General features: G+C 40.5%; 1 protein-coding gene across 2 annotated transcripts in view; it reads right to left on the bottom strand.

The window, feature by feature from the left end:
- Positions 1 to 14398, bottom strand: part of FAM171A1 (family with sequence similarity 171 member A1) — an 87570-nt gene that overhangs the window by 28174 nt on the left and 44998 nt on the right. For both annotated transcript variants that reach the window (XM_005480286.4, XM_074535500.1), the window contains exons 3-4: positions 9221 to 9448; positions 2925 to 3017 (exon numbers count right to left, since the gene is read on the bottom strand). In XM_005480286.4, coding sequence (XP_005480343.1) covers positions 2925 to 3017; positions 9221 to 9448 — 321 coding nt within the window. The remainder of the gene's footprint in view (positions 1 to 2924; positions 3018 to 9220; positions 9449 to 14398) is intronic.

The following is a 14398-nucleotide window of genomic DNA, read 5'->3' as shown; positions in this document are numbered from 1 at the left end:
TGAACTCAGCTATAAGTTTGAGGGTGAAGAAACAGCCTCCTCTGTGACAGTGCATACCCAGACATTTAATAAATCAGTGCAGAGTAGCTAATTCACACCCAAGAAAAACTAATTCTTCCATATTGATGTTCACCAAAAACCTGCCAGTCACCCTGACTCTCCCCTCAATTCCTCAGTTGGGTCTCCCACACCTGGCAAGAGACTCCAAGCAGAAGACTGAGAACTTCCAGAGAAAGGCTTGTGAGGGAAGCAGCTACCAAGGCTTTCTTTCACCTTCTGTCACCACGTTGCTGGAAGATAATCCAATGCTCTCCTTTATCAGAGGCCATAGTGGCTTTTGGGGCATATGTCTGGGTACAGATTTATTAAGGAAATTGGAAGTGGTAGAAAACTTGACCAAACTCTTAAGAGAATTTTTCAACAAGTCATCACTTATCACTGGGAGTGGGTTATTAGTATTGCTTCTATTATTGAAGATACCTATTTTTTAATTATAAAATCCAGTTTTTACTTACAAAACCCAAACACATTCGAGTGTAAAATGTGCACATGAGCTCTTCCCACATGATGTGTGCTGTGAGGTAAAGACTGTTGAGCACTGATCTTACCTTCTTCAAACAGCCTCTCATCAACACATCGGCCAGATTTAAATGCTGTCACCTCCAGTTTGCCAGTACACTCCTGAGCAAGTAACCTCAAGGAGTCCCTGTGAGGCACCTCTTGTCACCCTGCCTATGTGACATGTGGCACCACACCAGCATTTGAGGTTTAATCCATGTGCAGTAACATCTGAAGTCGCAGCAGTTCATGCTCTGATTGCTCATGGGTCAGAGGCAGAGTCCCCACACAGCTCCCATTCAGTGCACACTGAAATCCTGCCATCACTGTGCTGACATTAAATAACTGCAGTGACCCAGGGGCTGGCAAGCCCCATCCCTCACAATTACTGACAGTGGACTGTAATGCCATCCTGAAAATGAAGCTGCCTGCATCAACTCAGACAACCTTCTCAACTGCATAATACATCACTTGCTTGATTAATTATTCAAATGCAATTGGTAACTTAGTGTACCAAGACAGGCCTTTCTTTCCCTTTGACTGGTGCTTCAAACACCAGTGTTCCCACTCTGTTCCTGGTTTAATGAGTTCTGGTTTGCTCTCATTTTTGCACTAAGGTAACTCCTGATCAGCTCTTTTGAAATAGTGTGAGGTTACTGGGAAGTAAATTAGAGAAATAACAGAGAAAAACTAGGTCACAAGGATTTTGGATGGAGACTAGAGAGGCTCCATTCAAATACTGGAACAATGTCTAGGCTGTCTTTCTTTTAGGCTTCATCACAAGAGAAGTCCCAAGAAAAGAAAGGAGGACTGGACCCATAAAATAGATTTTACAGGGCAAGACTGCAAGTTCAAATCCTAAGCATACTCCGGGTACCCCTTTCTTCCTTTATGCTTTTTTTCTGCTATCCCAGAAGAAGAAGTTAAATTATTCTAATTCACATATATTGTTAACACATTGGACCAAATCACTGAAGGAAAGGAAGATTATGTTGAAAATATGCATGAGTCTCACTCAGCTGTTAAATGTCTCTCTAGTCCTTTAGGATCCCCTGTTTTTTTTTTTTGAAGGAAGCTGTGAACATGAAAATACTTTTCTTTTTCAGTTAATTGCATAATATTAGCACATTTGCATAAAAAGAGTATTTAATACAGCATGACAATGGAATACTGTTGGTAAACAATGTTTCATGTCTTGCCTAATGGAATCCCTTGTCTTTTACACAGTTCACCATCCATCTAATTCACCCCATTAGACAATGTCCAGCTCTCAAACTGCAGAATATATGTACAGCAGCTCTCTCCAGCTCCTTCTGAGCATTCCATCAGCTGCCTAATTTGTTTAATGCATTTTCAGCTCCAGCCATATCTAGTGCTATCACTAATGAAAAGCCTATTGTGTCGGATGGCTTCTAACTAAAAAATATGTCAGGAAGGCATAATTGTATTATATTCTCTCAGATAAAACAAGGTTATTTTGGAATACTATTGAGGGCACTATTTCCTTGTTTATGAACTATACAGTAGAGTTTAAAATGATGGCAAGCATAAGACTTATTGTGAATAAGACACCATTTATGCACAATAAGAGTGCCCAGAGGAAGGATACATCCATGTTCTGCTTCAAAGCATCTTTAAAATCCCCTGTTCTTTTATTAACAGACTTACCTCAGCCAGCACATCAGCTGGACTAATTTATGTCAGACCCTAAGTCAAACGAACATTTTATTCTTCACTGTGCAGTTCAGAAAACACTGTTTCTCTAACTGATACTACAGTTACTTTAAATCTGTGTTTGGCCTTACATAAAGGTTATTTAAACTGTATTTTTCTAATACGGTGGGTTTTAATGTGTAGGACTTGGGTTTGCAGGCAGCCTGACAAGGAGTTCATAGGAAAAGCAAATTTATACAGGGTATACAACAATGCAGATACAAAAAATTTTCAGTTTTTCTATGCCCTAAACATCTAAGTCATTCACACTAGGGAGCAAGAACAAAAATAAAGCCAGAGAAAATCTCAGACATTAAGAACACCAGAAAATGTCTCCTTCAAGGATGGTTAAATGAGGCTAGATGAAAAAACATCCAACAGATAGTGTAAGAAATTTAATCTCTAGCTCTCAAATGGCACAATAAAGTCCAAACTCATTTATTACCATGTAACTTGAATTCCCTAGTCACAGCAGTCAGGGGTGAATTCAGCTATTAATTTGGTAAAACAATCCCACAGAGAAGCATTCCTCAGGGAACTCAGAACTCCCCACAGAATACGAGTCTCACTCACAGGACAGAGTTCAGAAAGCTGTCAGACTTTTTCTTTAGTGTCCTTCAAATTTCAATTCTGACTTCCCAAAGCCAGCATACCTTGAAATCCTGAGACTATCTGGACTACATCATCATAGACCATCAGAGTAGCTGAGCGTTCAGGAAGAAGGCCAAGGCTCAGTGAGGAGAACACTGTGGGAGAGAAGTGGTTTAAGTGGCACATATTTAAATTCTTATAACATAATCCAATAACAACAGCGCTTACTTTCTTCACGTTTTTGCAAAAGCAGGCCACCCAAACTATTAAAATCATATTGTATACATGACAGAAACCACATGCATTTTCTGAACCAAACAGTTAAATTGCCAGAGTAACTACTGAACTAAACAAAATGTTCCATGCTTTGACTCCTGCACGTCACACATGGTAGCTCAAAGCACTGCAGAGTGCAGTGTAAAGCAGGGTTTCATGCCTTACATGAAGCAATTCCCAGCTCCACAGAAAGACAAGAAATACATAAAGAGAACTGAAATGCTAACTCAGTCTGGCTGAGTTATTTTTTCTGTGCAACAGCTATACTTCTTACCTCAGGAATATTGCAATGAAATTTAAGTTTAAAGTACTTTGAGATGCTTACGTAAGTTATACAGAAAGGCAAAGTATGATGATTAAGTCAGAACAATTTGCTTTAAAATGCAGCATGTACTGAGGCACCACCTACACCAGGGAAGTGCTATTTATAGCAGAACTACTGTCATCCTACCAGTGGTGTGAAAGGGGACAGATAAATGGTATTTGCTGCAAGAAGTCTACCTGCAAGGACCTCCCTTCCCATTGGGTACTGACACTCCTTGCAGGGGGCTGTGTCAGTATGCACACACATCTCTGCAGGGTAAAAACAGGATATCATTTCATGCCAAGTTCTTCAGTCCCAGAAGACCCAAAATATGGAAGGAATTAGCCACAGAGCCCACCTGCCTCCTGCAGCTATGAAAACAGTAAGGAGCACGACTGCCTGCAGTCCACATGTGGCTTTCAAAGATGGAAGAAGAGAAGACTAATGCAGACTGGTTATTTTTGGCAATAACTTGTTACTATTAATAACTAGTAATAACTGGGCAGCATCCCCTACCTGGAGAGTACTCATCCTAGTCTGAAGTAAATGCAAGCTGAGGAAAAGCATTCTCAGAAATAGTCAACAGAAGAACAACACAAACTCTCCTGATTTTCTGGAATTTTATGAATTTCCTCTTAATTAATACACATTAATTAATACAAGAGACCATATAGATGTTAGCTACCACTAGGAATACTACACTATTTCTGCTTTAAGAAATATATTCTCCTTTTAAAGGTCAGAAATGTTAGTGTTTGGGAGAAGTACAGGAGAAAGGAGAAAAAACTACACGAAACACCCTGAAATCAACTTCCATCTAAAAGATGGTCTTAATGATATATATAAACATAAAAATAATTTAAAAAAATTACATATAATGTTATTGCAAGTACAGCTGGGCATTTTCTTTCCAATGCCCAAATGTAAAACAGATCTACACATTAGGCAACATAAGTAAGAAAGCCTAGTGCAAGTAGCACTAAGGCCACACAATTACAAAATTTGTCTTTACTCCAATAACTTAATTTGTATGAAGAAAGCTAATATAATTTAGACACCCTGGGGAGCTCAATACAATCAACCATGCCAACATCTTCTTCCATATGTGCCAGACTATAACGAATATATAACCTCTAAACTTCCCTTGGGCTTTTCTGCAAATCCTTTCTCAGCATGACAATGACAGAAAGACACAGCTTTTAAGGCCAGAAGGATGACAGTGATGATCCAGCCTTATTCCTGTATAACTACAGCCTTCCCTGAATTAATTATTGCTATTGCAGATTCAATAGCTGTACCAAAACTTGAAAACATGTTATAGAAAAATTCCAGTTTTATTTTACAGTGTCCAGTGTGAAGAACACACCACAGCATCACTGTTCTAATAAATAATTATGAGGGCAGTTAAACAATGTGCCTCTTTACCCATCAAAATTTATAGAGGTTCGATTTCCAGCCACTTGATCTTCTTTTTACACAAGCCTGCTATAGAGAAGAATTCTCTCTTACCCGTTTCCTGTTCTCTATGAGGGTATTGATGGACTATGATCAAATTACCCCATGAACTTTCTTGCTAATGAACAAAATAAATTAAGCCATTCCAAGTCTTTCCCTGTAAACTGCATTTTCCAATCTTTTAATCACCCCAGATAAAAGTCCACAGTTTTAAACATTCTTCTTGAAGCATGGATCTAGAGTTGGACACACATTTCCCCGAATGGCTATGCCAAGGACAAGTCCTGAAACACTATACTCTGCTTTCCCAGTTTTTAACCTTATTTTACAGGTAAACAATTCCAGATGAGCTCTCCCCTCCCAGAAACACCATAACCATCATCCTCTGCTCCTAAAACTGTGTTTCACCATAGTGAATACCACAGCTTTCTTTGACTGACTGTCCTGGTTTCAGCCAGGATGCAGCTGTTTTGCTCTCTGCTGCTGGTACAGGGCAATGTTCTGGATTCAGAATGACAAAAATGTCAATAACACACTGATGGTGTAATAATGTCAATAACACACTGATGCTGTGGGTGCTGCTGAGCAGTGATTACCCTCAGTCAAGGACTTTGCAGTTTTCCATACATTGTCAGTGCAAAGTTTCAGGAGAAGCTGGGAGGGAGCACAGCCAGGGCAGTTGACCAAGACTAGCCAAAGGAAATTTCATACCATAGAATGTCATGGCCAGTATATAAACTCGGGGGAGTTGTCTGGCAGGGGTCAACTGCTGCTCAGGGATGAGCAATTGTATTGTGCATCACTTGCTTTAACTGGGTTTTACTTCCCACTCTTTTTGGTAAGTCTCATTCTTCTTATTATTATTATAAAATTTTACTTTATTTCAATTATTATACTGTTCTTATCACAACCCAGAGTTTTTAGCTTTTTATGATTCTCCTCCCCATCCCACGGAGGCTGGGGAGGAGGAAGCAGATGGGTGGTACTTAGTTGATGACTGGAGTAAGACCATGACACTGCTTCTACCAAGGAATTCTGAACTGTACTGTCTCAGCAGCTCCCTCTCTTTATTGCATACACTGCTCCAAAAGAAGTGTCCCTTTAAATAAGGATTACCAGTCACAAATGTTTTCTTCCAAATTTTTTACAAAGAAAAATCTAAGCCTAGTGAAGAGCAGACAGATGAACACACCTTCCATCATGAAAACTTCAACAACCCAAGTGATGTTAAATTTATGAACTGTTAATAAGTGGAGTCATGGCACTGCTGATAAATATTTTAATGGAAGAAAAGATCTTAAATCTTTTCCTCCTACCATTTATCACTATGTAAATAAATAATCCTTCTGCTTAAGCAACAAAGAGGTAGCAATAATTTTCGTTAATATAAGGGAAGTTAATTTCTGCCAAATTATAAGAACACAAAACCCTCGACATTTACTCCTTGAAGCTACTACAACAGAATCACAAGTTCAGTGGCTGCACAGCTTTTCAGCATAACACCATTACTAATGCACATTGCCTGTGATGGAGGAATCCTGATCCTTTGGCCAAGTTCTGCTACAGCACATTACCACCCTTTAGCTTTCAAACCTACACCCTGCTCATGGTTATCACTTTCCCATTTGAGGTAAATATGGCCATAGCTCATTTACCACAGCACACAGGATGGCAGCTTAAACACTGCCCTGGGTGGAATGCTTCTCAGAGTGGGGGATCTGCTCTGTGGGGGACAGCTCCTAGGACTGCTAACAAGCATTTCTGGGAAATGAGGATGCAGCTGTGTGGGTGTGCCCAGACTGCACACTGCAGAACCAAGATTGAGATATGCTGCCTGTTCCCCATCACTCAAACCAGCTTAAAAATAACAACAAAACAATTTGCACATTTTTCCAAAGTTCTATACTATGCTAGTTAAAAGCCTGATAGGCATTTAAATACAAACAGTCTTGGAAAGTTTTTTAAAGACTATAGGTGTCTTAGTCAATACAAAATATAAAAGCCTAAGTATCTTAACTTGTATGTCCTGTACCTTTTCAGGATTAATTCAAAGAACAGCCCTATTAAAACTACATAGGGCATATCAAGTTATAACTTGTTTCTTTAATCAAAGAAAGGAATAAGTTCAAGGTACAGGAAGCAAAGTAAAGGACTCTACTTCCAATTAAATCAATGGCAAACTATCTACCAGTTTCAGTGGGGGACGATCAGAGGTGAAACGAATCTGCTTTCAGAGCTAAGCTCACATTTCAGCCATGAAAAGAAAGACTTTGTGGAACCTATACAATTACTGCTCTTTAACTTCAATGATTTACTAAAACAAAAATGTCCTGTTTGATTCCCTTCCCTCAAAATCAGTTTTTAAGCAAAACAACAAGCAAAAATCTAATCAAACAAACTCCAGGCTATGGAAGAGTACATCTTATTCAAAAGACCTAAGGTATAAGTCAGAAAGGGACAAGACACAAGGCACAGTTATTGCATACTTTCATCCTTTAAAATCACAGGAAGTATGCTGAGAAAGCTGCACTTCATCTTATTTAAAGAGAAGAAAACTCAAAGGAAATTTCTAAACAGAGTCACAGAACAATTATGGCTGGAAGGGACCTCTGGACATTTTCTCTTCCACCAAACAGGGGTTGTCCAGTTGAGTTCTGAATGTCTTTCAAAGTGGACATTTCACAACCTTTCTACATGACCTATTCCAATTTTGATGCTTGTATCATGGAGGGGTGGGTTGGGACAGACAGACACACACTCCCAAGGTCTCTGTGGCAATAGCAAGACCTTTATTGTTTGAACCCAGCTTTATATGGCAGGTTTGAAACATTCCAGTCTGTAATGCTCTTTGGTCTGCTCTTAACACCTCCCAGTTTCCTGACCAGTGAGAAGTCTGTAGCTTAGGAAGTCTGTGGGGCAATTCGATCACAGTCCATTGGTGATTGGTTGAAGTCCCTGTGTATCAACCCAGGGGCCAGTTTATAGAACCTGGCTGGGTTTCTTATTTACAAGTGAATTATTTGCTCAGCCACAGACCAGCTGTGACAGCTGCTACTGTAATGTACTGTTGCCTTTCACTTATTTGAAACTCTCTTGGCTGCAACCCTTTTCAGTTGCTTCTTATTCTTTCACCACACCCCAAAGAGCTTGACTTAGTCTTTGCTGTTAGCTCCATTAAGTAGCTGAAAAACACGGTGGAATACAGTACAGAAAACTGGTGGAAGTGGAAGAAGGCACTCCTCTCTTATCTGAAGCAAGTGAAAGCAGATAAGAAAGAGCACATTGAAATGCCTAAAGCATAATTCTGGGTTTGAAGAGATTCATGTTCCTTTCCCCTTCTGAAAATACATTTTGCTACTTGACCTTGCAGCAAGTCACGCAGCCCTTCTGGCTATGTTGATATTAATAAATAAAATGGAGCCAAGGCATGGAATTCAACACTGCCCTGGGAACATATACACTATTTAAATATTAGTGCCCTTAAAACCTCCCGTGGCTTTGGCCCAGGCTAATTATCAAACCTGAGGTGTGTGTTATTTAGGTGTGATTTGGGTATAATACAAGCCTGGTACCATTCCCAAATTACATGGACCCTAATTGTAGCTGAGGATTACAAGAAAGGCAAATGAAACTTGGGATATGATCTTCGTAAAGATGTTACATCTCAAGGTTTGAAAGCCACCCTCAATCTGTTGTTTTTAGCAGTCACAAATAGGTTTCGTGACTCAATTTTTCCTTTTGTATAGCTAATATAAGGTTCTGAGGCATTCTGATAAAAATTAGCATGTAGGTATTATTGTTATACTTGTTTGCCTGTGGAAGAAGCAAAGTCACGCTAATTAAGTTAGTAAAAATCCTTACATCTGGATAACATAGCTGCAGATTGAAACCATTTTATTGACAAGGCTAAGAACTAAAAGACAGAACATTTTTGTACACTGCAGCCTATGGTGCAATAGTTGTTGCTACACCTAGGAAGAGAAGCAAGAATACACCACAATGGCTGAAACAAGGTTCTTGGAAACAGAGTTCCCATAAAGAAAAAGATCTTGAATAGATTTCTATTTTCTATGGAGCTGTAGGAGCACCAACAGGTGTTTGAAAACTGATGTAGCACTGTATTGAGGACCTTCAGAAGAAGAGTGAATCTCCACTCAGCCGTGACGCTGCAGTTTAATTGAGGAAGAAATGTTACTATTTTTGAAATGTGCAGATATTTCTCTTCCCACCCAGGATCTCAAGCATTAAAACACATCATACAAAACTGTGTAGCTTCCTTTAGATTCAATATCTTACCTCAGAAGAAAAATAAAGATCTCTTACCAGGCAATCTTACAGGTTTCCATGGTGCAGAATTTGGCACATATGCATGTTTACTAGCAGTCACTATCAGCTGATTGCCCAACTTATACTGAAACTTGAGGAAGGCAGTGCCATCTGCTCCTGAGGTTCCAGATGCAATGGAGACCTGGTTGGTAAAAATCTCAATGAAGGCTTCAGTTACTGGCTGATGGGTGCTGGCATCGCTTACATGGACCTTCAGCGTTACTTCTGTAATGACAAACAAGCACAGTGATTATTGTCTGAAGAGCTTCTGTGGGAGGCAGCAGTTAGAACATGCTGACACACCAGTGACTGAAAAGACACCAGCTCTGACATTTTGGTGCCATGTATGACTTCTTATACTGGCCTGAAGCTCTCCATCTCAGGCAGTCACTCTTCAGAGACACTGCAGAGTCTGCTATAAGCCAGACCAGGTCCTGAATTATTGCCCAACAACTAATTTCAACTGTGGAGGCATCTACCTCCACCTGTGACCCCCATGCAGCCGAGCAGCACATCTCCAGGGCAGGCAACACTCCCTTTGAGGGGCATGTCATTTACAGAGTTCTGCTGTACTGTGGCAATTCTAAATGTGTGCTATCAAACATCCTGTGTTAGTCACAGAGAGCAGGGCATGGAAACTCTGCTCCCTGCCTTGCCATGCCTCTGCTCCAGCCAGTCCTCTCCAGCAGCAGAGGGGAGAGGGAAAGGCTGCCAGTGGGGTTTGCCCCTCACTCCTTCCCAAAGCAATTCTCTCTGTGTAGCAATGGAATGGAGGAAATCTGCTGTGACAGAAGCCCAGGGAGAAAGTGGGCAATAGAGCAGGCTGTGCTGCAGTTGGCTATTTTCAGCTCTGGTGGGAGAGATTGCCCCAGCTGGCACAGGACTTCCCTGGTGATGTCTAACCAAGGTGGAGAAGTCCCACAGGATCATGTCCATGTTCTCAAAGCACAGGACACCCAGGTGGGATGCAGAGTGCTGGCAGTGACGGCAGCAGCCCTGACACTACTGTGTCACCTGTCCCCACACAGTAATGGTGAGAAGCAAAGAAGTGATGGTTAGGCAGTCAGGAGAATCATACATCCTGCAGATATGCAGCCTGAAGCCAACACAATGGACTACATTTTTCTTGAGTAATTTGCCATTTTTCCAGAAAATAATTACTAGTTTAAATGTTTCCAGATGTACAATATTTGTCCACTCTGGGCACTCCTATGACTAAACCATGCATTGTGTCACCAGGCTTTTGTTACATAAAATGGAGTGGCTTGTGCAAGACAGTCCCTCTGGAAGGCATTCTTCTGTATCTATGATTATTTTTCTGTGCCTACAATAGTTCAATTGCCTCATGCACTAAAGCAGCAGCTGTTGCCTTTCTGCAATAACCATGACTTAAATCCAGTGCTGTGTTGAAAAGACCCAGCAATGCTGGGTCCAAGACAGCAATGCTTCCACCAAGACATTCCTTGGGTTCTTTTCACTTCCAGTTGCCTCTTCCTTTTATATGAACTTTTATATCCCTCTCTCTTTTCTCTCCAACTCTCCCCTTTCTCTCATTCACATCCTAATATCTGGAGATTCTATTGTTCTTACATGAAGTTCCCTATCTCAGCTTACTCCATTCCCTAAGGCAGTAGATGGTATTTTGCAAACTCTCTTTTTGTGTCAGGAAGCTTCAGCCTCTCACAAGCAAGATCCTCTCCTCCCACTCCATGTGTAAATGTTTCTGCATGGGATGCCCAGGAAAGAGAGCATGACTTCCTGTTCATATACATTCAAAAACATTACATTGATTTCTACAGAACAGTACTGGTAGTACAGTTCTGTTCTATTACAAATGCCTTATAAGAACTTATTTTGGTTAAAGCCCTGAGTCAACCAGACATGACACCAAGAAGAAAACACAGAATTTAACGAAATCCTTGTGGTGAGTTTCAATAGCGAGATGACACAACCCAGTATGGGGAGAAACACACTGTAACAACCTAGAAGTTTAAAAGGACATGAGGACCTAATACAAAAGTATCAGCACATCTGTCCTACGGGCATTTCAGCCAGAAAGATCAATATCTTGGGCCCTTTCATAGGCAGAGACCTTCTCTCTGAATCCTATAGTACTGAAAAGACCAATATCAAGCAGCCCTGAACAAAAACCCCATTAGAGAAATTCATCATCATCGCAGCCATTGCTTTAGAACTTGGCAATGGAGGATGCCAATTTAGATGGGATCAGCATGAAATATATTCCAGCTATTAAAGATTCTGGACTTCTTCCCAGTTTTGCATTTAGTAGTCAAAGGAAGCAATGTGCATTGAAAAGCAGTGTCCACATACTCTGGTGTCCAGTACAGAGTGCCTCCTTAGAAACCTTGCCTTGACTACCGAGCAACTTGTGAAATTTTGTGTATGTGAAAAGCAGCCACATTAATCACTGAAGGAAAAATATATATTCATGTATTTACAAACATGAGGACAACAAACAGTGTAAGTTTTAATTTTCAAAGTGGAGGGATATGCTTAGATCCAAAGCCAGATAGCTGCACTCTTAGCATTTCCCACTTTGAATTTCCTAGCAAAGAATGCAAGAATAGATGAGGTTACGAATAACCTCAATGGGTGGTACATTAAAGAAAAAGCAAGAGAACAGGACAAGCTGGACATCGCTGTTAGCAATTTCAGTAACATGGCAGTTCAGCCTTCTCTAAAAACAATGACATATAAGGAACCAGGGAGCTCTGGAATATTAAACACTAATTAAGGAAGAGGGTAAGAAAACAATAGAAGGATCATATCAATTTAATTCTGTATATACATTCAAAATTCTACAAGAGAGACTACTACTAAAATTGATCACAAGAAAAAAAATAATGTTTCCTGTATTCACAAATCCATCTTTCTCTTCCCAAATCACAGAACTAGCCATAAATATCTCCAATAGGAAATGTCTTTATCTCCCACTCCATAGCTATGTATGGGCTTCTGTCTGCATACTTCTCTCTTTCTCCATCCCTCTCTCTTTCTGATAAGGAAGGACAGGGGCTTCCAAAATCCTTCTTCTGACCAGAAATGACAAAGGCAATCACCCAAGACAGAATACTGATGTCCTGAAAGGCAGCAGACTGGAACTGCTGTTCCAAACCACACAGTCCCCAGATCAGACACTGGGCTTGTTTTCTCCTTTTTGATATTTAACATGTTTTCTCCTGAGCAGATAGAGAAAACCCTAGCAGCCTGAACAATCCTAATTCCTTTTCATGTGTTATCTTCCCTGACAAACATGTGAAATGTGTACAACTTGCTTAATTCAGAGCCTTCTCCCACATGACAGCTCCCTTTTCTTATCTAATGCAGCAGTGAAGTCACGAACACTAAAGCTACGTTATCAGTGTAATTTCCACAGCAACTGAATGATTAAAAGCTTAAAACTGGAAAGAAATTGTTGTAGAAAACATCCTCTCAAACAGTGACGTGATGAGAACAACCTATAAAAAGAGACAGTAAGTTTCAGAATTGCTAGGATATATTCAGGCACTTCCTGAGGATCAGGGGAACTGGAGACGGGAAATAAGACAGCAGAGTAAGGACAACAAGTGACCCAAGATCAGGGCTGGTCTCTAATTAATAGGGAAGTCTTAGACTGAAAGAGTAGGTATACTGGATGAAATCAATTAGAAGCAGTTTAGAAGACTTTAAACTAAGGAAAAGTGTATTTAAAATATCTGGCAAACTTTTTAGCTGGAACTCTTAGCAAACAGTGGGTATAAAGCAGGTACCTTATTCCTGAGTTCTGCAGCCTACGACAGCAAAGACCTCACACAGAATTAAAGACACATGAACTCAGAGAAGAGGCACAGTTGCAGACGAAGGCAGGGAACTGAAAGCACTGCAAAAGATGAGGGAAGCCAAGCCTGCTTCATTCTCAGACTATTGTATGTACAGTAGAAGTGTTTGCTGAGTTCTGGAGGAATTTTGTTCTGTGCTGCTAGTGAGGTCCTGGAGGAATGGGACATAAAGGTGAAGAGTGCTGATGCTTTCTCCTTTAAGAGCAAAGCAGAGATGCCTGAGGTGACAGACCCAGGGCAGATGTGGTCTCTCTCACTTCCCCAGACAAGCCAGCCACAGTCAGGCCAGGCTATGCTTGAGCCACAGCCCTGTCTGATGCACCTGGCTCCTGACTGCTGTGGTGTGAACGTGTCTCTTTCAGACCTCATCTGTCTGGCATGTGCTTCCCTGTTGGCTGCTAGCACTGGTGGGCACAGGCACAGAGCCAGAGTCACTTGTCTGCACCACTCGTCTGTGTCCTGCCATTATATTCTTACAGAAAAGATTCAAGTCCAAAACAAGAACCACTTAGGATAACTGTCATTTCCAGGAGATAAACCACAGGCAAAAACACCCTTTCTGTAAGGGCAACAAAAGCTGTGTTTTTCTGTCTATAAGTGCAGGTAGGAATGGCTCACTTGCAGATGTTAAATAGTGCAACCTTTCAACTCTGCTTCAAGAATCCTAAAGCTAAGTGGGAAAAGAAGGTAAGTATGAAAAGAGAAAATAAAACCAGCAAATGCAGGGGTAAATTCCACAAAAAGATCAAGGCTGATGTATGCTCAAGCAAGTCTAGTGTAAATCTCTTCTCTTACAGTCCTTTGTCTTCTTTTAAACACTAAACCTCCTACTTGTTCTTCAAATGAGTGCAAACCAAAACTACTAGTTATTGTGAAAACAGCTGCTTAAGTGCAGCACTCTCCCAGTTTTGCAGTACTAAATTTATTGTAAGCTGTATAAAAAACTCCAGCATTTTCAAGGTTATAATTTGGGAAAGTGAAAAAAAAGACCAAAAAATCCCTAAATGGTAACATTCCAATCCAGAATCCCATCTGTCTTCTTAATCTGATTTTTGAGATTTTACTAAGTTTAAACTTTCTCTGAGCAATCCTTCCTGTGCCATCTGCTCTATGAACCCTACTGCCTCTCCTGAAATACAATTAATCTTAAAAAAAACATTTCTTCACTTGTAACCCCTTCTTATACTCACAACTGCTCTTTACATTGCTGTGAACTTTCAGTTTGGGAATGATTTCCTTTTTGGGAATGGCTGTCATCACTGCTGTCTTCTGTAACTAAACTCTTGAAAAGTGAAAAGCACTGATTTTAGGTGGTTTGGGGCTTTGTTTGTTTGTT

This window comes from Zonotrichia albicollis, chromosome 1 (assembly GCF_047830755.1).
Source record: "Zonotrichia albicollis isolate bZonAlb1 chromosome 1, bZonAlb1.hap1, whole genome shotgun sequence".
Taxonomy (NCBI): domain Eukaryota; kingdom Metazoa; phylum Chordata; class Aves; order Passeriformes; family Passerellidae; genus Zonotrichia; species Zonotrichia albicollis.
The sequence above is the reverse complement of the archived record's forward strand: the minus strand, read 5'-3'. Positions and strand labels throughout refer to the sequence as shown.